Source organism: Crinia signifera, chromosome 3 (assembly GCF_055691185.1).
Source record: "Crinia signifera chromosome 3, ASM5569118v1, whole genome shotgun sequence".
Lineage (NCBI taxonomy): Eukaryota > Metazoa > Chordata > Amphibia > Anura > Myobatrachidae > Crinia > Crinia signifera.
In genome coordinates this window covers 199,837,623-199,863,017 of record NC_139219.1, presented here as the reverse complement: position 1 = coordinate 199,863,017, position 25,395 = coordinate 199,837,623, and the positions used below count along the sequence as shown (strand labels likewise).

The window sequence follows — 25,395 nt, the reverse complement described above, 5'->3', positions numbered from 1 at the left end:
TTCACTCGCCATGCTTCAGGCAAGTTTACCATTTCCAGCTCCACTTCTATGTCCACATGGATGGTAATGTATGAAAAATCCATTGCCGTATTGATCTTTTGCTTGTGTTGAACTTTTGTCTATGTTGACCTTGTGCATGTCGACCTACTGACTGTCCACTGAGAAAGTGTTGAGTGGATACTAATATAAAGCATAGCCTAATTTAGAGACCTTTGAGATGGGATGGCCATTGCTCCTTTAATTCTGGGCTAGAGACAGCATGTCCTTTGGGTACAAGGGTGTACTGTAGTTTCCCTCAGGGGCGGATAGGCCCTGGCAGAAAACTGCCCAAAATTCCAGTGGGCCGGTCCATAACAGACCAGAACTGGCCGCTCCCCCCCTGGCTAGGCCGCGAACTGCGATCACAGCAGTTGGCGGCTGCAGCGGCTGACTCCAGTCCTGCTCAAAACAAATATGTCCGCGGCCGGCTGCTGCTTTGCCTGATTTCAAGATGGCCGCGGGAGGGCTGCTGCACATGTCTGGCCATATGCAGCTCCTCCCGCTGTTCTTGTAGTGCAGAGGTGGCCAGATCGGCACAGGTGAGGTCACAGGTCACCACACACCTGCCCAACACTACAAGGAATGAGCATCTAGCGAGAAGGGTGAGCGGCTGCAGTGGGCCCCAAGTATGAGAGAGATGCTCCCTTAAAGAGTGGAGTAGCGGCATGTGGTCAGGGTTGCAGTGGTGCCCGCTGTGTAATGTAACAGTGGTGTGGAACGCACTGCTCGCCTTTAATACAGTCAGCGACTTCTAGATGTGTGAGGTAATTTAAAAAAAAAATCTAATTATTTTAGGGGGAAAATATATAAATCAGCCAGCCAGTTCCCATGAGAACAAACCAAGTGGCACTCCTCAGACATAAGTAAATAATTTTTCTTATTGTTAAATGACAAAGAAATACATTACCGGTACGCCAGTATAATCTACCTTTTATGGCTCGTGTGGCCATTTCCTCAGCATGGTGGCAAAAAGGGTGAAAGTGCACCATCCTGAGGAAATGCCCAAGCTTCACTATACATATATACATATATATGTATATATATATATATATATATATGTATATATATATATATATATATATATGTATATATATATATTCGTGTGGGCGCTTATGTTTTTGTTTTCTTTAGGCGGTATTTTTGTTACCTGTTGGGGGTCAAGTTTTTATTCCTGTGGGGTCAATGCTTTTTATTTATTTCTTAGGGGGCTAATGTACTGGTGTTCGTAAAGAGTTGCTGAGGCACAAGCACCAACAAGTGTATTAGCTACTTGTTTCCTAGCACGGCGCCCATCGCATACCGTACTTAGTGGTGTGCGATGGGTGCGATGCGATATTCCTGTTAAATTAACATGAGTGCTTGTACAATGAAATATCGCATAGCATTGCATGCCAGCAAATGGCATGCGATGTGATTTTTCATTGTACAAGCACCCCGATGGATGCTTACAATGTTAAATGCACCCCCAGTGTCAACACCATGCCCACTATCAACGCCAACCGGAAGCGTGACGAGCGGCGGCGGTACGCGTCCTCCGACCTTTTCATACCTCCACTATCCATGTCGGCGTGGAGTTGATTTTAGATAGTGTGGTGAGTGCAGCAAGCCACTGAGCCCGAAGGGTGCCGAGTGAACACAGAATACGAGCCCGAAGCGTGGCGAGCGAGCCCCACGAGGAGACATGGAATACATGTAAAGTAATCTGTGCCCGCTCGCCACGCTGCGGGCTCGGTGGCTCGCTGTGCTCGCCACACTATCTACAATCAACTCCAGGCCGACGTGGATAGTGGGGGAAGGAAAAGGTTGGAGGACGCGTACCGCTGCCCCTTGCGCGCTCGCTGTGCTCGCCACACTTCCGGTTGGCGTTGATAGTTGGGGTGGCAGTGACATCAGGGTGCTTGTACAATTAAAAATCGAATCGCATTGCATGCCGCTATATTGCATGCGATGCGATGCGATTGTATACGATGCACTTCGATCAAAATTGGGGGCGCCGTGCTAGGAAACAAGTACCGTGTATTATTTATGTGTTATGCTTTCCTTTGGGTTACAGGGGGTCAGCTATTCACAGTATGGACATGTTATCAGAGTGATATGGGTGAGTTGCTGAAAGTGGTTGCGTGAACAGAAGCTGATTTGCTCGCTTTGGAGGCCATACTGATATGGATGATCTGCGCCTAGGATAGGGCTGGCGAAATTTTCAAAAATGCTGCCAATGGTGGCAGTGTAACAGCATAAATTTGCATATGAACCTGCATAAAAAATACAAGGAAGGCTGCAACTGCATGCAATGCTGAGTCAGATTCTATTAGTAGGGATCCACCCCCTCTTGACAGACTCCACCCCCTCAGCAGACCCCACCCCCAGGGCTGCTTCCATAAATTTCCCTGGCTGGTTTTACATCCCAATCTGCTTCTGGTTTCCCTTACTTTCTTTTGGTGGGAGGTACAGATGGAGCGGGTTTCATCTTTGCAGGGGCTGGCGGTGGATTCGCCACGCACCAGCCCCTGTCAGCCTTCGGAAGGGGACACGCGTGCACGAGACGTGCGTGCGTCCCCTTACAACGGAGCTCCCTCTCCGCTGGTCCCTGCCACATTCCACCACCTCCCCGTTCACCCCCCTAACCCTGCCCAGCTCCCTGAAGTGGAGACGGGCAGGGTTCCCTTCCCCTGTCGACGGGACACTGGGATGCGTGTGCGTGTGGGACGCTCGTGCGTGCCAGTTAGATGTAGCGTCCGCTCACCAGTGGGAGTGGTCTGGTGAGCCACGGTGATGGATGAGCGGCGCTACATCTGTAAGTAGATGTAGTTAGGGAGGCCTCACATTTTTCAATAAGTTTGGGGTTGGTACAGTGTAAAGGGAAATTGGAATTGGGTGGAGGCCTGATACTGTTTTTTTGTTGTTGTCCATGTTTGAGGGATCATGTGTGTGCTTTGTTATACTAATTTATATTGTCCGGACCTTAGTCTGGTATAGACTTTCCTTATGCAGGCAGGTTGAAATCCGTTTATACAAGTCACCATGGGGGTGCAAAAACATGAATATTTTTTTATATTTATATATATGAAAATATATAAATATAAAAAATTATTATTTATGCACATCAACACCTCACAGTAGTAAATACTCTTATGCCTCCTTATGTGGTGGGCAATTATATATTATATTCTGTATTATCAACCGCTTGCTATGTCTCCTGTTTATTTTGTTATTGGATTTCTATGGATGTAAATTTTTAAAATCCCCGAATTAACAAAATTCGTAAATAAATAAACATGGTATGTATAATCTTAATAATGGGCCTGATTCAGAGATACGGAAGCCAGATCGTTTTATGGCTATACAGATGCTTACTGCTGCCTCTGTTGCATCACTACACCAGACATCCTGAGTAATATGAGGGTTACTCAGATGTCCAATGTACTTGCAGGTGAACCGATGCTGCAACTTTGAATTCAGTAGCGCATCAGAGAAGATGGCGGGAGGCATTAAATTGCACAAGATATTGGCATTCATATTTTTTTGCAGCAGCTGCTATGGGAACCGTATCCACCTCCAAAGCAGCCTATATTATTTTAGTCATACTCTTATATGGTAAAATATGTCCTAAAATGGAAAAGTCCTTAATGCCAAATGCCCATCATATCTTACAGTCAAAGGCCTAATATTACACAATTTTCAACTTTATGATCATGTGTCGTTTTTACACCTACATTTGATTTTGAAACTATATAACTTTTACCAAGGTGAAATTTGTGTACCAAGGTGATACAGGCCGTGGTCTACAGCTGTACATGGCACTTTTCTTGTCACCAGTATAATTCAAGAATGTCATTTCTATGTTTCTCGTTCCAAATATTTTTATGAGACACATTTACCAATAGTCTCAAATAAGGCTGAATTCAATGTTTGTGCTAATTGTATATCGATGGAAGTCAGCATGGTAGGAAGAATAGAAAGCAACAGGCAGAGGCAGTGAGATGAGGCAATACACAAAAGATGGCCTAGGGAACACAAACATCAAACCAAGCTTGCTTTGCCCCAGTTATGCAGTATCTCAATGAGACACATTGCTTGCTCCCATGATAATTTCCATTAAAACTAGTGTATGTCTCGCCGAACGCTTCCTTTACACGTGCAGAGAGAAAAATATAAGAAATATCATTGTTAAACTTACCATTACCATTATCTCTGCATAATTTGCAGATGTTCAATTTCTACCTCAATTATACATTTCTGACCAAGAAGTTCTTCTTATTTCGTTAATTACATGCCCCGGTTCTTACTGACTATCTAGCCAGCAGGAATAATTTTCCTTTGTTTAAAATGTCAGAGACATTTTTGGATTTTAATTTGTATCAGCTACATTCTGTATATGTCACATATCATACTCGGTAATGATGTCTTGTGTACGCTGAATATGGAGACAATTATTAGCCGAAGATATAGTTGTTATTTTTAGGATTATCAGCAAATATATAAATTTATTGTGTCCTGCAGAGAAGGAAAATAAAATGTCTAGGATAATATATTTGCAATTATACAGTATCAAAAATTATGATTTTTTTTCTGGCTTGCATCCTTGTATACTGTATGTCTTATTTTCTATATTGTCCTCATTTTTGTCCATGTATATTAATGCTGCACTTACCCGATCACCTTTCAGTCCAGGAAGACCAGGGGGTCCGGGTAAACCTAAAAAGCCAGGATCTCCTCGAGGACCCTTAAAAAGAAATACATATACAGGCATTCGACAAGGAACTTAGAACTACAGTACAGCATGTTTTCTTATTTACGGGAAGTGTATATATTGTTAGACTACGGTTAGGATACAAATTTTATTATTTCAAATAAAGCAAATAAAAAAATGACTGTTGCATTCAGTCTTCCTGTCCCTTGTGAGATACAATCCCCATGGCGCACATTCCTTGTGAACAGTGCATTCTTTCAAACAAGACCTGTATATCCCCCATTGCTGCTGCTATGTAAATAGTAGCCCGTCAGTGCTGAAAGAGGGTATTCATTGCCAGCTCATTACTTCCAGACAGAGAACAGATTTCTCTCCGTCTCCGTTTGCTATGTTTTCTTCCCCAAATAAATATACAGTACATTGCTTTATTAATTTCTGCTTTATTAATAGCATCATTATTATATTGCTATAATTTATTTTAATATGTAAAATAACTATACAACTATACAGTTCTGTATGGAATGGATCAATCAGTGTAAAGCATTGTAACGCTTACTTGTTTGCCAGGTATTCCAGGTGGGCCAATGGGACCGGTTTCTCCCCGGCTACCCTTTAAAGAAAAAAAGAAAAATAGATCTATTAAATAAGTAAATTACAAATGACCTGTCCTGAAAACACATGCAAATATTGAAAGTCCTTTGACAGTACAATTCAAAACTAACTATGGGTCTAATTCAGTATCATGCGCTTATTATCAAAAACCACTATTCAGCGATTTTTGCCAACCTCGGATGGGCGCACGTGCATATGCGCACCCAAGACATGAAACTGTGGTCGCATTGAGAATAATGCAACTGCAATCTCAGAGGGGGGGGTTGGGGTTGGTGACTCGGTGTTGCGGGGGGCATTGTCCAGATAACACACACAAGTGTTTGTCGACCACCTGTGGGGCAGGCGGCAGGCCACAGTAGTTGCATGACGTAACAAGCAAAAGCTGTGCAACAAAACATGACTGTACCGGTTCTCCCCGGTACAGTAGCTGCTGTGGCTGTACTGGAAGCTGCGGCTGGGGGGAGCCTGGTCTCTGCACATTCCATATGGACAAGGAAACAAAAATGGCCTCCCAGAAATGGCTGCCACCTTCTAGGAAACAGAAGCTCGAGGTCCTACTAGCATCTGTCAGGGGAAGGCAGCGGGCCCAGTCCTACCCGGAAGTGCAGATACTGGGAGTGATGGTGAGCAGTAACATCTTGTTAACAAGCATGTAACCCCTGGCAACGAGCATGTAATTAATTAAGCATGTAATATAATTAATGTATGGGGGAAGGGGTCACTTCTGTATTAGCCTAGGCCCTGACAGTAACTATTAGTATACTATGTACTGTAGTATCCACGCCACCCCACCAGTGTCTCCCCAGCTCCTGCCTGTGGCTGTAAATATGTTTGCATCTGTGTACACAGAGGGAAAGCCATTTGCAATCACCCACTATCAATGTTTCTCCTCCTGTTGGCAGCCGCCGAGTAAGCCAAGACTTATGCGGTGCTGCGATCACCGTGGTAAGATAGAGGCCGCTGCTGATGTCAGAGGCCCATGCTTTCCACATACAGGCCCACCTGCAATTTTTAGCAGCACTCTCAGACAATGCCAGGGTGCCTACAAATGCCCCTGGTTGTCAATCACCTTGCGAACAGTGATTGGTGGCTTCATTTGCAAGGGACCCCCACCCATGTGCAAAGCATACTGTGTGCGTGCACGGTCATTCGATAATTGGAAGTGCTGCGAATTTGCAGTGAATCAGGCCCCATGTTGTCTGCAGCATTTGTTCTTTATAATGGTTGGCCAAGGTCATAAGCATGAGCAGTGGTGCTGCAAGAAGGGGTGGGCACAGCCAGATTAAGGGGGACAACTCAGGGGTTACTGTACCCCCAGGCCCACCTGTCCAGAACACAGTGCCATCACTAGCTTTCCTGGTTCCTGTCCCATTGTGTAAGTAGTCCAGAGGCTGCTGCTATTCTTGCATGTGACAAGATAGATGACGGTAAATACTATATTTCTATGCGTATTTTAAAGTTCAGTTGTCTTTGTTCCACTACAATATAAGTTTTTAAATAGTTGTCTCTCAGTTAGGTTGAGCTATAAACAGAACTGACATTATTAAACTATTAGTCTAAAGCAGCCCATACACGCTGCGATGCGGGCTGTGCGTTCTGTGCTTTGAGGTGCACGCTCCCGCAGCACCTCATCGCACAGTACAAAAAGTATGTGCTTGCACATACTTTTTGTACTTTGTTTTCATCACATTGCATCGCATTGCATGCACAACGCATGCACAGGCAATGCAATGCAATGTGATCCGTGCTGCACGGAACGCACGCCCGTATCGGGGCGTGTATGGGCAGCATTAATCTAATATACTCCCGTGGCTTAAATTTAAAATACACATTCAATACCACCCAACATGACCTATTCCAATAGAGATATAATCCTCTCTAACTGGACATCCCTCTTAAATGATGGTGGTGAAACACCTTTCTTTTCAATTAAATAGTTCAACACGGGTGACAATCATATATTTAGAGGGAAGTCCATATAAAGAGCATATGTCCCTCCTGGAATGGGCCATGTTGAAAGATATGCATAATCTAATATACACACCCCATTAACCTAGGACTCCCTTGCCTTAAGTGCACCCGGCCCCAACAAACCTTAATTCGTCCCTGGGGGAGGGGGTGTCTTTGGAGTGGACAAAGCAATGCAGATACAGATAAACAGGAAGTTACAAATGTCACAACCAGTGTTCCCTCTAAGCCGTGCGCTCGTGCGCGCGCACACACCTCAACGAGCATGCGCACAGACTCAATTAATGTTTGTTTCACCCATTAACTACATTGTGTACTGTGTTTTGAATGTTTAAATGTTTAATATCATTTTGAAGTAAAGTTAACACAAATGCTGAACGTCATTTTCCAGTTATATATAAGTGACGCACAAAAATGTAAATTTCCTTCCAAAGTTGCACGGCCAAAATCTTTAGCCGCACACAGCCTTTGTAAAATTAGAGGGAACATTGGTCACAACTAGATACACTCATGAATATACCATTTAACCTAGTGATTACAGTATATGCATTATATTGTATTGTATGTAGACTAGTGTAATATGATAGTGCTTTAAAGAATAGGAAACACAGCGCTGTTTTCTGGTGAGAGGTCAAAGTGGTCATAGATAAAATACATTTAATAAACACCATAAACAATAATACAATAGAAAATAATAGTGACAATTTTATCTTTGATGGCTGGGTGGGAATGATAAGTGGTCAATGATGAACAGTGAAGGCAGGGAAAGTCCCGTTCCTATGGTGACCTTAAAGGGTGCATTAGATTGAACTCAATTGTTGTGGAGTGGATTCCTTGGAGTGGAGCAGGATGGATGATAGTGTTAGGAAAGTGGTAGATAGATGTGGTAATTATTGACCACTTCTCATTTCCATCCAGCCTAAGATACCACTGTCACTATTATTTTATATTGTGTTGTTATACATTAAGTTTATTAACTGTATTTTAATTATTTCATCCATTGAGTTTTATATTTCACCTCTCACCAAAAAAACAGCGCTGTGTTCCCGTTTTTGCTGCCATATTGTTGCTTGGGGCTGACTTCCCCCATTTATCCACAACTGTTGGAAATTAGAGCTCTATTCAGTGCCTGACCAGACCCTACAGGGTCATTCCTCTACAGCTTTAAAGATTAGGATAATAATACAAATATACATAAGTTAACAAACTTAAGATCCTAGGCGGCCAAGTACTGAGTACTACAATGGTTGGCATAGAATGTCTTGCATGTATTTGTACTGAGCAGGAACAGAAGGAAATATAGGTATACAAATATATGACCATGCACCAGACTTTGGATTGTAACAAAGAGGAAATGGGTAATAGATTATATGTATGTGAATGACAATGTTATAAGCCCCCATCCACTACGCAGACATTTCTGAAGCTACAAATCTTTTCAGATTTTCTTTGAACTTTCCCAGGAATCTGATCTAAATTTTGACTCTATTCACTTTAGATACATCTGGTCAATTCTAAAGACCTACATGCACTACGCGATTTGGGCCCAATTTCACCCGATTCTGGAGGATCGGGCTGAGAACTCGGGTGAAATTGCCCAAATCGCGGCGCATAACAGAGTCCGGGTAGCAGGCGAGCGGGAGAATAGGAAACATTCTATTCAAAAGACTGGGTGGGCAGGGCGGTCGCTGATTGGCTGAGCTCTCGGCCAATCAGCGGCCACCCAGTCCTTTGAATAGGATGCTTCCTATTCTCCTGCTCGCCGCTACCCAGACACTGTTATTCACCGTGCGCTCCCTGCTCCCCACTTGCCGCTACCTCTCCAGTCCACCCGCTAGCCCACTACCCCTCCTGCAGCTGGACCGGACCCCGCTCCCTGCCACCTCTGCTGCGGCTAGCTGACTACCCCCTCTGCATCACCCACGGACCAGACCGGACCCTGCTCTCCGGTCTCTGGTCCCCACTCCCCCAGACGGACCCTGACACCCCCCCCCCCCCCCCCCCTGCCTGCAAGCTCCCCCCAGACCCTGCTCTACTGCAGCTCCCCCGGATTTACATGTAATAAATCGATCCGATTTATCACATGTAAAAAATGACACATCAAGTGCCAAATCATATCAGGAGCTGCCGGGGGAGCTCAGTGGAAGTCGGGGCCGACATTAGGCCGACTTGTCCTTAGGACAAGTCGGCGTAGTGTATGGGGGCCTTTAGTTGAGCTATGGACACACACATCGATTTGCTTTTGATTCGATGTTAGATTCGATTTTCTATTGGATCTGGCATTAGATCTTTCCATTCGATTTGGCATTAGATCTGTACTTTTGCTTTAGATATCGAATTTGATATCGAATTCGATATACATTCATGGTACATTGTACACATTCGATTACTAGACCCACAGACACCCCCCCACCCCCCAGGGGAGGTTGGTACCAGGGCAGTACAAGCTGGTAGAGGGTCCCTGCAGTATTCTGAGCGGTCAGCGCCGTGGTCCCTGCAGCGTATGAGAAGTCAGGGGTAGAGCCCCTGCAGCAGATGGGAACTAGTAGCGGTAGCTGCTGACTTCCCATCCGCGGCAGGGACCCTGGCGCTGACTGCCCAGAGCGCTGCAGGGACCCCCTGCCAACCTATGCTGCCTGACCCCGCTGCCCAGAGCGCTGCAGGGACCCCCCTGCCCACCTATGCTGCCTGACCCCGCTGCCCAGGCATCAGGATCCCCACACCGCCAGCAGTGCTGGTGTGTTGGGCCCTTATGTGTGGGGGCCCGGGACAACCACCCCTGTTGCCCTGTGCTTAATCCGCCACTGGGGTGAAATGTAATAGGGTGAGAGAATCAGAAAGTGAGAGATTTTGTAACTTTCTGATTCTCTCACCCTAATACATTTCGCTCAGGGAGTTATTTGCATCAACCAGATGCATATGCTACCTTTGCTAAAAATAATAAATCTCTATCACTGCATATAGAGGGATGTATTATTTTAGTAGGGGTGCTTTCTCTTATTCTGTCACAGTGATAAAACTGGAATAAACTTTCCTTCCTGTACATATGCAGCAGCTGGCAAGGGGTTGGGTGCATATGTTTAAATGGAGGCTCACTGTCAGCAGGTAATCATTAAAATGTGCACCACTGTAACTAATGAGAAATGCTACATAAGGTACATAGAGACAACTTTATAAAAAACTTCTCACGAAATCTCTCACTTTCTGATTCCTTACACCGTATTATTATTATTTTATTTTAATTGATGCAACACTTTTCACACTTATTATTATTGCTCACCCTTGCGATACTCCTAACATATAGCAGCTGCTCTAACTTTTTAACACTTTGAGGAGTATTCAATTCTCCTAGGAGAAAAATTGGCACTTTGATGTTTTTTGGCGAATTTCAATTCGTCATTTTCGTCATTTTCAGTTAAAGTGGTCGAAAATCACGTAATTCCTCAAATTATTTGCTGATCCACGTGTTTTTGGCAAATTTACTGGTTTTTAGTCAATGCCTAATGTTTTCAGACACCAATGCAGTTTTGACCCCCCCCCCCCCCAAAAAAAAAAAAACCTGAAACTGTATTGGCGGAAAAAAAGACTTAAAAATGTGAGAAAACTCATTACTGAGTACACACGGATCGAAAGCATCCATTTTTTTCGGCTGGAAAAAACAGGCGGAAATGAATACCCCCATTATTTGCTACAGATATAACCATGCTCATAGGAACTGCAATATGGCTGCTAGTGTCCTAGTGGTAAAGTAATTTGCACCCGCAACAGATAAGTTGTGCTGTGCCGTGCACCAGTTTAAGCTTTTCAGTGGGTTGTGAATTCGACTACTGGTGCACAATTTTCACCATGCATGTCGCACCTGCGATATGACGGAGATACAAAAGAGTATGGCTTTATCTGTATTTCTCACAAGCGTGATGCCTTAAGGTGGTTGGGTGTAGTATGGGGGTCCAAAGGTTGGGATTCCGTTGGCTTCAGATTGGCGTCGGAATCCTGACTGCTGATACTAAAACAGTGGGGTGAGTGCAAAAAAGCCCCTTGCATGCTTGCTGTGCTCGTCACAGGTTCTATTCTCCCTTTATATGGGGAGAATAGCCCCTGTAAGTCGGGATCCCGACTGTTGGGCTTTTAACAGTCAGGATTCCAACGACTGTCGGGAGGTCCTCCGGCACTCGGGTGGTTTGGCACGTGATTTAATGCAACATAAAGTGTGTGTGTGTGTGTATATATATATATATATATATATATATATATATATATATATATATATATATATATATATATATAAAAAGCCGAAGAATAGAAATGGCACTCACCAGGGCTTTATGATAATTCAAACAGGATGTTTTAATCCATCAATATGAATAAATACAGGTCAGATTGACGTTTCAGCCACAGAACATGTCTTTAATCACAACAATCAAACCGACCAACATATCCCTACCACAGGGCCAACCCTTATTCTTAGATAGGCACCACCCACTGGCGTCACCACCAACCAGCATCAATGATACAGAAGTGCACAAAATCAATCATATGGCCAATTAGAATCAACAAACATGAGAACTCACTAAAGTGTCTTCAGATCGCCATTACAGACTACTCCACGAGCCCCGGACATCACCCGAGTGCATCACTTCCGGGATGCATTCCAAATAGCTGGAAGTATGTCATGTTGCGTTCCAGTCACCAGTGCCGCTGCGCCATCTGAATACACTTATTCTGTACTTCCTGGGTACATCCCTACCGGACTCGTCACTTCCGGGATGCATGTCACAGCCCCAAAATTGCCTCATATCGCGTCCAAGATCTGCATCTATATGCGTTCCACCATATAATACTGTGGAACGCTCAGCCATATTTAAATATCTTATCAGGAAACACAGCACAACTAGTTGGTGTTAATCACCGCTGAGGGTCTCCTACATAAATCAACTTATTAAAAAACATATACACATTAACAAGACAAACAAATCCCATACAATACACATATAAACATCATATAGATATTTATAATTAGATGTCACCATCGATGGCAGCTAATAGCTACCATCGGGGACATCATACAAACTACAACATCACCTCAATGTAATGTAATAAAGCCTCCATGTGAATAAAAAATGTGAAATATCAAAAAAAATCAACAAAAAAAAGAGAATTGTATAACAGCACTGTCGTGCTATAAATATCCATGAACTTCACAAGAATATGCTTAAGTAGTTATATTCATTCAGCCCCTTTGGAGCAACACTGTCCAACGTATGGATCCAGCGGGATTCTTTCTTTAGGAGCAACAGATCCCTGTCACCTCCTCTCCTTAGTGGAGGAACCCAGTCAATAAACATGTATTTGAGCATGGAAAGTTGATGTCCACATGAGGTAAAATGTACCGCCACTAGTTTATCAGTTGAGCCTCTTTCATATGTTAGACGAAATGACCTCCTCGCCTTACCCACATATACAAGGCTGCAGGGGCATTGCAAAATATAGACAACAAAGTCCAACTGACAATGTAGTCTATACTGTAGTTGATTCCTTTTACCCATTTGAGGGTATGGGAAGGAACTACCCACCATTTTTACGTACCAGCCACTTTTTACTGGTATCACTCCCCTTGATGTCATCAGAGTTGGTATTTGTACGGTAAAGCAGGTCTTTAAGATTTGACCCCCTACGGATCCCAAATAGCGGTGGTCCCTTTTTTGACTCTGCTTAAATCTGGGTCCATTTTCAGAACATCCCATCTCCTCCTTATCGACCATTGTACTGTTTGCAGTCTTGTATCGCATTTATTGCTAAAAAGCATTCTTTCTGGATCAGACTTAGCAACCTTCTTCTGATCATTTAAGAACAAAGTCTTAGCCCTGGTGAGGCATTTATCAATCGAGCTTCCGAAGTAGCCACGTTCCAGGAATCTTTGCCTGACCTCTTCAATCTGAAGTGCTTCCAAATCCTTCTAAGATTTTTTTCTCAGGTCACGCATAATTTGCGACACTGGCAAACTACTTTTGAGGGCCTCAGGATGGTGGCTTGTTGCTGATAAGAGAGTGTTCCTGTCCGTCGGCTTACGATATAATGTGTGTGCCAACATGTTATCTTTTTTAAAGACAAGAACATCCAGGAAGCCCATTTCTTGGTGGTCAATTGATGCCGTAAATCTCACTGGGCTGTCTAAAGAGTTCAGGCTATCCAACATCGCCAGGAATGATTCCTTACTGCTTAGCCAAACAATAAAAACATCGTCGATAAACCTCCGGTAATATCGAATAATATCGAATATGTTCACCAAAGACAGGTAAAATATGGTGCTGCTTATAATCATCCATATAGATATTGGCATACCCTGGCGCTAAGTTTGAGCCCATGGCCGTGCATGAGAGTTCATAAAATAACTCTTTATGGTACATAAAGTAATTTCGTTCAAGTACAATCCTCAACAAGGATAAGACAAACTCAATTGGCGGGCCCGAATATGGCCCTTTAGTCAAACACTTTCTAACTTCCTCTACACCGCCATCATGTGGGATGACAGTGTAAAGGGAGCTGACATCCATGGTAGCTAGAAAACAATTTTCTGGCAAATCACCCAACTCCTTCAAACCTTCTAGGAAGTGACCTGTATCACGAAAATAGCTCCCAATCTTATTAACGTAACCCTGAAGGTAAAAGTCAACCAATTGTGCAAGCGGCTAGTTCACCGATCCTCAAGCCGAGATAATTGGCCTACCCGGTGGTTCTTTAAGGCATTAATGTACCTTGGAAAGTGTATAGAGTATTGGACAGATGGGGTGCTCAACTGTCAAAAAACCAGCCAACACCCCATCTATCCAACCACCAGCCAAGGCCATAGCAATCAAACCATGCACCTCCTTTTTCACACTCAACATTTGATTTGAGGGTACTTTTTCATAGGTAGTAGTATCACCTAACTGCCTTCTGATCTCAGGTGCGGTCTCCTTTCCCTGGGTCTAGTTTTTGTGCCCTGGTCTCTACCCCTAAAAAAGCACACAATGGGGGTCTAGAGTTAGCAGCCTCTGAGTCATATATAGATATATATATATATATATATATATATATATATATATATATATATATATATGGATATATAGATAGATAGATAGATCTATCTATCACATGTTGGCATGTATAAAACATAACTAACATTTATTCATATAAGATTTGGACAAAATAAGTAGTGACCCCATGTCCCCATGCTCTGCAGTAAACAGTGTCAAAATACATACACTGGGAGGCATAGGGGTTTATTTACTAAGCCGTGGAGAGGCCAAAGTACCATCTTACCAGTTCCTAAATGTTAGCAACACAACCTGTAACATGGCAGCATAGGAGCTGATTAGCTACTACTTGTCAACTTTACCTCTCTCCAATGCTTAGTAAAAACAGCCCATAGACACAATGTACAGGTTTATAATGCAGTAGCACCACTCAATAATGAGTATGATGCACAATTTGTCTGGGATAAGCTGTATATATGTGTTTATGTATACTAGTACATTGGACCCAGATGGGTACAGAGTCCTTCCTCCCAGTCCTACTCAGGGGCGCCGACAGGCCAGCCAGGCCCTGGAGAAATTAGGGGGCATGGCCAATGGGAGGCACTGATGTCCGTCACCTAGGCCTCCACCTACATCTCGCCCTGACCTGCACCTCACCCCTACTTGCCTAACCCTCACCCCTTCCTAACTGCACCTAGCCCCTGCCTGTACCTTGCCCCTACCTAAACCTCGCCCCTATCTAAACCTCTCACTGCCTGTACCTAGTGCCTGATTAATCAATAGGCTGATTAGGCTACAGTCTAGGGTGCCAGGACTGGGGGGTGGAGGGGCATGTTGCAGGTGACAGCTGAGGAATAAAATTAAGGCCTAATCTATTCCATGCTTCCTAGCTATCACCCATCCCAATGTACTGTGTGGGGGGGGGGGGGGGTAAAGTTCTTAAGGCGACTGTCAGATGGCTGTGCCAATGTAACCTACTGATGGAAGCATTACCTTATTTACATTGTGCTACAGCGCCAGATGGGCAGCCTAAAGCCAAAGTCTCCTTCTTCCCACGCCACAAGCATTAGATCCTACATGCCAGTTGTATAATATTCCTTACATGCACATTGGCAGTATGACTGGTGAGTCCCTGAGCGCCCATACACATGTGTTTCACAACCCTACAAGGGGAGATACATGTGTATTAGCCTAGGACACCTGGAACCTTTAAACAGGCCCTTCCTGCACCTCACCCCCTGCCTGTATCTCACAGTCAGTTACATAAACCTCTGAGTGTCATATGCATTTAAGTGAAACATGGTTATATACATGGAACTGAATATAATTTTAAGTCAACAATACAAAGTTCCAACTACAAATGTTATCCACAATCACAGTTCATTTATAACTGATCATGTTTCTGTAGAATTGTAGGAAAAAAACCAGTCAGAATACACAATATTACTAGGTCGATGTGGGATCAGCAGTACAATGGTAAGAGTACATGTTGTATTTGACTTTGTTATTAATATGTTGCTATGGGGTTTGCTTTGTTACTCTTTAACAAATGATGTGCTGGTAACGCCTGTTGTCTTCGTAGTTTCATAAAGTGTATAAGAGTACATGTTGGAGAGAGAACTGTATCTAGAGCGGATCTTATGCATTAAATAGTTGCTATCTTGTGATGCATGTAATTTGTTTTGAACCAGAATGCATGTGTATACACATATATATTAACTGTAACATGATGTGTACTTTTTAGGTTTATTACCTTTTTAATGAGCTAAAAACAAACATTGTTCCTAGAACTTTTATTATCTATTTGTTATCTTTCTAAACATATTTAAACCGCTTTTACATCGCAAAAGCCGGGACGCACCAGGAATTTGTACACGGGTCCATCCCGGGAGTGACCTGGCATTAGCGCTAACTGCGACTCACAGCGACCTGACTTATTGTTGGGTTGCTGACATCATCCAGGGGTGGGGCGGAGCAGCGGCGCATCAGGCAGGGATGGGAGAGGAGGCAGTGGATGGGAGAGGAGGCATTAGGTAATGCTGCTGTCTCCTCCAGAGAGGGCAACGTGACCCTTCTTTTTACCCAGGTCAGATTGCCAGGTTGCTGGACCTGGGATTTTTCAAAAGGCCCTTTCACACCACACAGTGACCCGGTTATTTGTGCAGTGTGAGAGCGATATTAGTGGCTAAGATCTACATTAATCTGTGTGTGTCTGTCACAGCACCTAACTGCTAATATTTCTAACCCTCCTATGATAGTCCTGAATCAGAGACGGAAGCTAATACACAGCAGCTGCTGTCCAAAAAACTGCTAATGCACATGAAGAGGATTGTGTAAATAGACACCTCTGCCCACTTCTCTTGTCACTTGCTGCATCCGATAAAACAGAATCAGATCATGCACATGAATTTCTACCCTGCAGATTAATAACAAAGAATAGAAGAAAGTCTTGCACTGTGGACGCACTCCTGGAGAGAATTTTTTTTTTTTTTTTAACTTTATTGAATTTCGTTTTAAAAGATAAGGGGGAGGTTCTCTCTGTGTCTGTTTAGCATATGAGTACACAGATAGTGTTCCTCCTTATTTCAGTGAAATATTGCAGAGGTTAAAATGAACAAACACAGATTAATCAGGATGTCTGATGTTTACACGCTGCTGGGGCCAGTGAAGCTGGACACAGCCACTGGCCACATCGCATCCAGCCAATAGGACAACACACCCCTGATTTCTGAAACACTGTTCGTGCATGATCATTCAATCATGCTGCGGCTTAGGGGCACTATGAACATTACTGCAGACACAGGTCTACAACAATCTGAGATTTATGCAAACCATCGGGTTAGGAGTTATAGTAAATCTTTGAATCAGGCCTATAACACTGAGACACTACTACTGTATATCTATATAATAAGCAATATATCCTATATTCCTATATTCACAAGGAAAGACTAAAAAAGAGCCTTCATAATATACTTAGGGTGGGGTCAATCCCATTAGCCAAAATAATTCCACTGGTGCCAATCACCGCCAATCTGTACGGCAGCTGAAATTTGCCACAATTTCGTGCAAATTTGAGCTGACACCAGCCTACTAAGGGTGTGAGATCAGATGACATTGCAAGAATGTAAATGCTGCGGCACAGTCACCTTGTACTATTTGCATTTAATAGGTTCGACCCATTGGAGTGACCTAAATGCTATTTTTCAGGTATTTTTTTGTTCAAAATAGTTTCACAGGAATTGAGTCTGAGCTTGGGCCACTATTAAAATGCATGTCATATAAAGCAGTAAATGCAAAGTTATTCAGTGATGACGGTCAAAGAGTGACAAAGAGTGAATGACATGGAACAAAGAGTGGTGATGCCCTGTCTTCCATATCAACCAATCAGATATCCCCTTTTCCTCAATGTAGTTTATTAAAACATCATGTCTTATTGGCTACTGTTAGTAAACATGATTACTATGTATTTACACTGCTATTGGATAATGAAAATTTAATTTAAAAAATTGTAGGGTCATGAGTTCATGCTGCACCCTAAGATATACAAAGCAGCAGGTTTGTCCACTTACCGGAGGTCCAATAGGTCCTATTGGGCCAACTTCTCCTTGAGGTCCTTGATCTCCCTATTTTGTGATAAGAGAAAGATTAGACAACCACTGAATTTAATGTATGCGTTAATGCCACCAATAACAGTACATCTTTAACCAAATAATTCATTCCAAGGCTGGGAAGACTTGACTACTAAAACAAATATCACCATTCCTTTACTTTATTATAAAGAATATATATGATGTGATTGTACAAATAATCATTACATAGAAAAAGAAATTAAATCTTACAGGTTTACCAGAGTTTCCCATTAGGCCAGGTACACCAGGAGCACCGCTATTACCCTGAATAGAATGGAGAAAAAAGTCTTAATTTTTGCAATATATTATAAATTAAGTTTCAATAGACAAGTATATATTTGAAAAGCAAAGTGCATTATGTGAAAGTAAAGCTTTCTTGTCATATTTAGCCATGGAAACCATCTAGCGATGATGAAATCTGTTAAATCTGTAAATATTCATGAACCACTTAGGTAACTTTGAGTATAGTACTTGTTTTCAATAAATATATAGTCTGATGTTCATAATGTTCTAAGAAATAGTTAGAAATTATTTTTATTATAAAAAGTACAGGTTGAGTATCCCGTATCCAAATATCCGTTATCTTAATTATTCCGAAAACCCTACTTTTCAGAAAGTGGAAAAAAAATTTTTTTTGTGCTAAAAACTCACTGGGGACATTTGTAACAGCACTACTGAGGACATGATATGTAACTGGTACTATATATGTACAAGACAATGATTGCTTGGCATTCTAATTCAATTTCTGAGATAGTACACAAATTTTGTTTCATGTTTTGAAACCTTGTTTTTTGAACAAATAAAATATATTTGTGTGTATTTTATGTGGTAATAAAATATATTTGTGTTTATGTTATGTGTTTATACAGCATAAATGCAAGATATTTCAAAATACATCATTGAAATATTAAAATATTCCGAAATACGGAATAATCCGTTATCCAAAATTCTCCTGGTCCCGAGCATTTTGGATACGGGATACTCAACCTGTATTTTAAACATATGCAGTTTTTATTAAATTCATATGCTTGGGGCAGTACGGAGAGTGTAATGGTTAGCATTACTGCCTCACGGTGCTGAGGTCATGGGATCTATTCCCACCATGGCCCTAACTTTGCAGAGTTTGTATATTCTCCCCATACTTGCGTGGGTTTCCTCCGGGTACTCCGGTTTCCTCCCACAATCCAAAAATACTGGTAGGTTAATTGGCTCCCAACAAAATTAACCCTAGAACCCTGTGTGTGCGCGTACATGTGTTAGGGAATATAGATTGTAAGCTCCACTGGGGCGGGGACTGATGTGAATGTTCAAATATTCTCTGTAAAGCGCTCCGTAATATGTGTGCTCTATATAAGAAACTTTTTATAAATAATACATAATAAATAAATATGCTATTTAGGTAACATTGCCTCAGTTGATTAAATTACAATGGTCCAGTCTTGAACATTTGTCCCAGGTTAGTAACAAAAGTAGGAATAGATGCAATTCCCTCAAAAAATTGATACTGGCTTACATTTAGTTAATATTTGACTACAGTATGATAGTTCTATTTCGTATCCTGGAGCTACTGTACATCAACCTCCTCTGTGACGTGTATTGTGGATGGTTTTAAAAAAAATAGCTACCTTCTCTCCAGATGTTCCTTTGGCACCTGGATTGCCTGGCATACCCTAGAAAAAATAAAATATAAAACAAATTTAAGTTAGCATATAAAAGTCACTAATTTAGTTAACCAAATGATTAAATGCTTATAAAATGCACATTTATATACAGCATATAATGAATACATATATTTTATATACACAGTAATTATAAAGGGTTGATATATGTTAAAATATATTAGAAGTAGATTTGTGTGTGATTATTGATATTATACTATTATACTCTATGTATACTTACAATATTGTATAGTAGTAATTAATGATTAAAATGATTTAATATCAAACAAGACGATTTAGATGACATCCTTAAAAATAACACTACACATTATATACAAGCTCCTTGTATCTTATCGGTCTCGAAAAAAAATGATGTCCTTAATAAAAATGTCTTGGTATCATCAAAGACATTTGCCATCTACATTATCTTCAGCTCTCATAAACTCCAGAAACTTTTACATGAATGTGCAGATTAAGTTTAGTGATCCTTTAACTTGAAAGATTTATATGTGACAGGGATGATTTTAACCTGGAGATAATTGGAAAACAGTGAATAGATTTGTATTGTGGGCTGACATGCAAGTTGCGGTAGCTTAGATATATGAGCCTGGAAGCAATGTTTTGTAAAGACTGGAGTGGGAACATATGGTTTATTAGGATTCCAAATAGGAACATTTTGCAGCAGTCGAAGTATGACATGATGAGTGGGTTTAATTAAAATCTCAGAAAAGATTCAGAAGATGTTTTAAAAGGTAGCAAGAAGTAGTGATGAATGAAAAGGTGAAAGACGGCTGACTAGAACTTTTATTATCGAATATGTATGGGAACGTGCCATAGAAAGTCTTTGCCTATAATTTGCAGGGTATAGTTATCCTGGGACATGATTGAATATGTCTGTAGCAATGTGAGACTTGTTGATTTGGTGCACTGTGCCACAGTAGCAAAACATATCTCTGAATTCCAAGGTTTATTTTATATTCTAAAATAAAAATGAATCAAACAGATGTTTTCACGTGAATATGTAATATCACAACCACAAAATGGGTCTGCACAGAAAGCTGTTGTGTTCCAATAAAAAATTCTGTATTCAAATAAATGTATTAACTTTTGCTGATTTTTTTCTTTTTAACTTCTAAGGCCAGGTGCGTTTTACAGCTGGGGGTTGGGGGGCTTTGGCGCAATTTTCCAGCAGGGGCACGAATATCTTGTAGTTACACTACTGCCTGTATGGGCTGCTTCGGCTGCAGCCCATAGAATCCAGGGTATGCGCATGCAAGGCCGATACTGCACAAGCACCTATCCCAGTGCCTACCATCTGCAGTGTACAGGTGCCTAGACCATGGTTTAGCTTCTAAGGGCTGCTGCCAAAGCATACACAGTGTCCGGGTCAATATTTAGCATGTTAAGATTTATATTTTTGGAGAAGCAAACCACACTACAAATACGCCATTATATACTTATTTTATGAAAGTACAATACTGAGCAAAGATTGAAAAGTAAACAATCCCCTCCAAATATCAAAACCTAAAATTAACAAATTCAAGTTAAAAATCATTCAAGGAGATACTGTATGGCATTTTCTACACATTAAATAAAAATGGCTCCTTTATTTTTCTTAACAACAGTTAGAAGCAGTTCTATATGTATTAGTACTGATACACAACGTTTGGTAATCCTGATTATTTTTAAAGATCATAGGGGCCCATTTATCATTTTATATTTGCAGCTATTTCCCCCAAAACATGAGTTTTTCCAGGGTAAACTGCAAATATGAATAATCCCCTGAATGTATGAAGTAGCGACCACAACAGATATCTTTGATACTTATTGCAGATTGCAATGCGATCTTGTGCGCTAATAGCATTGAATATGTGATCATTGATCAATGGGCCCCTGATTATTTCCAAACAGTATTTTTCAAATGGCTTGTCTTGTATGAGCAATATTTTGGCATTTACTGCCGGAATATAAAACAAAATGAAACATTCTACAGCAAAATCTAAATACTGTAAAGTGAAAGCTAATTGCCTCTGCTACAATTTATTTTGTACATAAAATTGATTATATGAAATGCATTTTTGCTAGAAATGTTTACTTTAAAAACCAATTACTAGTTTTAGAGATTACTTTAAAATATAATGTATTTAACAGTTTCAATAAAGGGAAAGTGTCTTTAGAGCACTCGCTCATTATTAGTCTGTCAAATATTAAATTGGTGCAAATAAATATTTGTATAATTTTATTCATTTTGTTGCTGGAGATAGTGTTGTCTATAGAGTTCTGAATGACCCATCTCCACTAAAATGTGCTACACTGTGACTTTATAGTCCAACAGCAATGGAATACTGAATGTTTGCAGACATTCAAGTAGGAACTTACTGGCAATCCCTGAAGTCCAACTTCTCCTGGGGCTCCAGGCTCTCCAGAGTCTCCCTAAAAAGAAATGCATTATTAGATATGTAATATAAATAGGGGGTAATAGATAATAGGATAGATATGAAAGCTTGTGTGTAGATAATGGGTAATGGGGCCTACACACATAGAGATGTCAGGCTATTTTCTGAGCGATGTTACTTAATTTAACTACGTGTGTGGGGGCATATCAATAGCTATCGCTCAGGCAATTAATATCCAGCATGCCGGATGTTAATCCATTCTCTAATCACTGGGGAGGGCCAGTGTTCTGAGCGGAGAACACTGGCCCTAACAGATTGCTCAGCACACAGCGCTGATACATTGCTGTGTGCTGAGCGATCTTGCAGAGTGCTCTAAATGATCTAGCATCTCACAGAACGCTCAGCATTGTTGCTGCATGTGTAGGCCCCTTAAGACAAATAAAGATAGATACAGATGGAGCGCGGCTCATGCTTGCAGGGGCTGGCGATTCCCCGCCAGTCGTCGGAAGGGGGTGCGTGCACAAGACGCCCGTGCACCACGTTCCAACGGAGCTCCCCCCCGGTCCCCACCGCCTCGCTGCCAGTGCCAAATACTTTCCCCCACCTCCCCGCACCCCCCACCTCCCTAAACCTGCCTGTCTCCCCAAAGCGGAGACAGGCAGGGTCCCGCCGACTGATGGGACGCGCGTGCATGTGAGACGCTTGAGCGTCGCAGTCTAATGGAGTCCCTCTCCGCCGGCACTTGCCAGCGGGGAGGTTCTGCGAGCACCGGCAATGAAATAGAGGGGCTCCATCTTTAGATAGATAGATAGATAGATAGATAGATGATAGATAGATAGATGATAGATAGATAGATGATAGATAGATAGATAGATAGATAGATAGATAGATAGATAGCAACATGTAGTGTAGGATTAAGGGAATCTGTGGCTCCTCAACTGTTGTGGCACTACAAGTGCCAGCATAAGTTACTATGCTGGGACTTGTTTCACAGGCACAAGTAATTTTCTTCTTTTGTAGATTGTGCAATTTTTGTAAAAGCTTACTGTTTTTACAAAGTAGACAAAACAAAGAGGAAATAATCAAGTCATTAAAAAAGGTTTGAGAAAACAAATCTTGCATTTATTTTCTTTCCATAAATGCTTTAAGTTTACAATTGTTATGCTGTGTCATCTCTAAATGCCACTCTATGGATTAACTGGGCTAAGAACTTGCTTTCTGTAGTCAAATTTGATACGACTACATTTATGGTGTGTAATCTCTCACCTGAATAAAGGCAGCAAAAAAAACACACATTTAATCATTATAATGACTTTGTGTGTCATATTGGTTATGGGCCTGTAACATCATTGTATCAAAGTGTTTTATACCTTTTTAAGTAATTATCATCAGTACGTAATGCCAGAATAGGTTTTAATAGTATAATAATGAAATGGATCAATCACATTCTATTCATAGAATAGTAACACTGTTCAGCTGTCATTAACCTTGTCAGTTTTAAACTTCTGCATCAAATGTTTGACACTTTATAATACTCATTTCATATGGCATAAAGCATTATAGAATTTGATATTAAATAATTCATGTTTCATGACATTAATGCCATGTACTTGATATATGGCAGCAGTAATATAACTGAACGCGATGAGGTGCTAAGAGGATAAGTGCCATTCCCCTGAATTCCCACTGTATCTTTGCAACTATTTTAATTGCATTCATATTATTTTTACATTATACTAAAGTGTTAAAATATAATATACTTGAACATCGTGCACAAATCATACACTTGCAGTGCATGACACAGCCACAAGCTTGGTTCAGTCTATTGAGCACATGAAACCTAAAAGGTTGGCTGTGGATCATGTTCTCCTGGTCATTGTTAGTAAGTGTTCATTGCTCTTCTATTTACCTTTCCTCCTGGCATTCCGGGGATTCCATCCCGACCATCAACTCCTGGCAGCCCCTAGAGAAATATTTTTCTTAGTGTCCTCTGCTGGATATACATTATTTCACCAGTAATGACTTGACAATGTAATACACTTCTTAACCAAGCACAACACAATGTTGGTCCATAAAAGTAACATACAGTACTGTATGCAAAACAAAAGGCAAAATAAATGGGCCACGTCTTCATTTAATATGGTTTGTGGTTTCCAATATTTGTACATATTTTTAGTAACAAAAAATTGGTGATCAAGCACAAGAATTGCTACTATTGGGGGAGCATGTTGGTTTTACCAGCTACAGATGGGGTATTTTTTGCCCATTTTCTAAGCGATCTGTCTAGATTGCCTAAAAATTAAGCACACATAGCTCTGTGTGTACACCCCATAGTAAGAGCTGGATTAAGGCGGAGGCTGCTAGGCCCCTTCTCTGAAAGGGCCCCCTTCCAAGAGCCATGGATCGGATCTCTATTAGCAATCCATTCCGTGGCACTTCTCCCCTCAGTGGCAGCCGTCACAGCCGCCGGAGCAGAACTAGCATGGGTTGTCACGGCTGATGTCTGCAGTGGCTGGTGTGTAAGCTGCAAGGAAGACGACAGGACCCATCCACAGCTAGTGCATGAGAGAAGGCAGGTGGGCTATACTACTCCTTTCTGCCCATCCCTCGTCTGCTGCCTGCCCATCCGGTCATCACCCTCATCACAGAGAGATTGGACATTTGTCCTATTCTATACATTTATCTAATAATTTCAAGTGTTCAATAGCTATAGGAGACACAGTAAGTAATGATTACTTTTAAATGTACACAGTATTAAAGTTCTTCCGATACTTCAATGTTATGTTTAGCACACTGATTAATAATTTGTGGTAGTTTGCAGACTCTGTTTGCTAAAGAGATGACTAAGTATACAAAAGAAAATCCCAAATAACTTTATTTCTAAGACAAGAACTACACTTTTATATGGCTTACTTTAGTTACCACTACCAATGTTATATACAACAAAAAGCGTTTTATGCTTAGTGTTTTTTTCATAGCCCTATGATGCTAGCCACAACTATAGAATATGAGGTTATTACAATGAACTTTTTAACTTGACATATAACATATCTATATGAAAATATAAGACCATAATACGTAGGTACATACCGATTCTCCTTTTGACCCTGGCATGCCAGTAATACCTCTTGGTCCCACAGTTCCCTGCATGAAGATGATAAGGATATTGGAGTTTTGTGTTGAATTGAACACACTTGCTTTACATTTCTGATTTGAACAATATCATTTATGTACATTCCTGAAAACCTAAAAAACTGTTACCGTAGTTAAAAAAAGTTAAATATTACGTAATGAATTGTAAATATAGAGTTATGATGATATTATTATTATAATACAAGTTGTTATTAAGGTTCACTATAGTAAGAATAAACTAACCTAATAAACTAA

General features: G+C 41.3%; 1 protein-coding gene across 1 annotated transcript in view; it reads right to left on the bottom strand.

The window, feature by feature from the left end:
• Positions 1-25,395, bottom strand: part of COL9A1 (collagen type IX alpha 1 chain) — a 162,908-nt gene that overhangs the window by 24,424 nt on the left and 113,089 nt on the right. Inside the window, exons 23-30 of the mRNA XM_083174961.1 lie at positions 25,099-25,152; positions 23,918-23,971; positions 21,992-22,045; positions 19,580-19,624; positions 18,165-18,218; positions 17,895-17,948; positions 5,286-5,339; positions 4,691-4,762 (exon numbers count right to left, since the gene is read on the bottom strand). Coding sequence (XP_083031087.1) covers positions 4,691-4,762; positions 5,286-5,339; positions 17,895-17,948; positions 18,165-18,218; positions 19,580-19,624; positions 21,992-22,045; positions 23,918-23,971; positions 25,099-25,152 — 441 coding nt within the window. The remainder of the gene's footprint in view (positions 1-4,690; positions 4,763-5,285; positions 5,340-17,894; positions 17,949-18,164; positions 18,219-19,579; positions 19,625-21,991; positions 22,046-23,917; positions 23,972-25,098; positions 25,153-25,395) is intronic.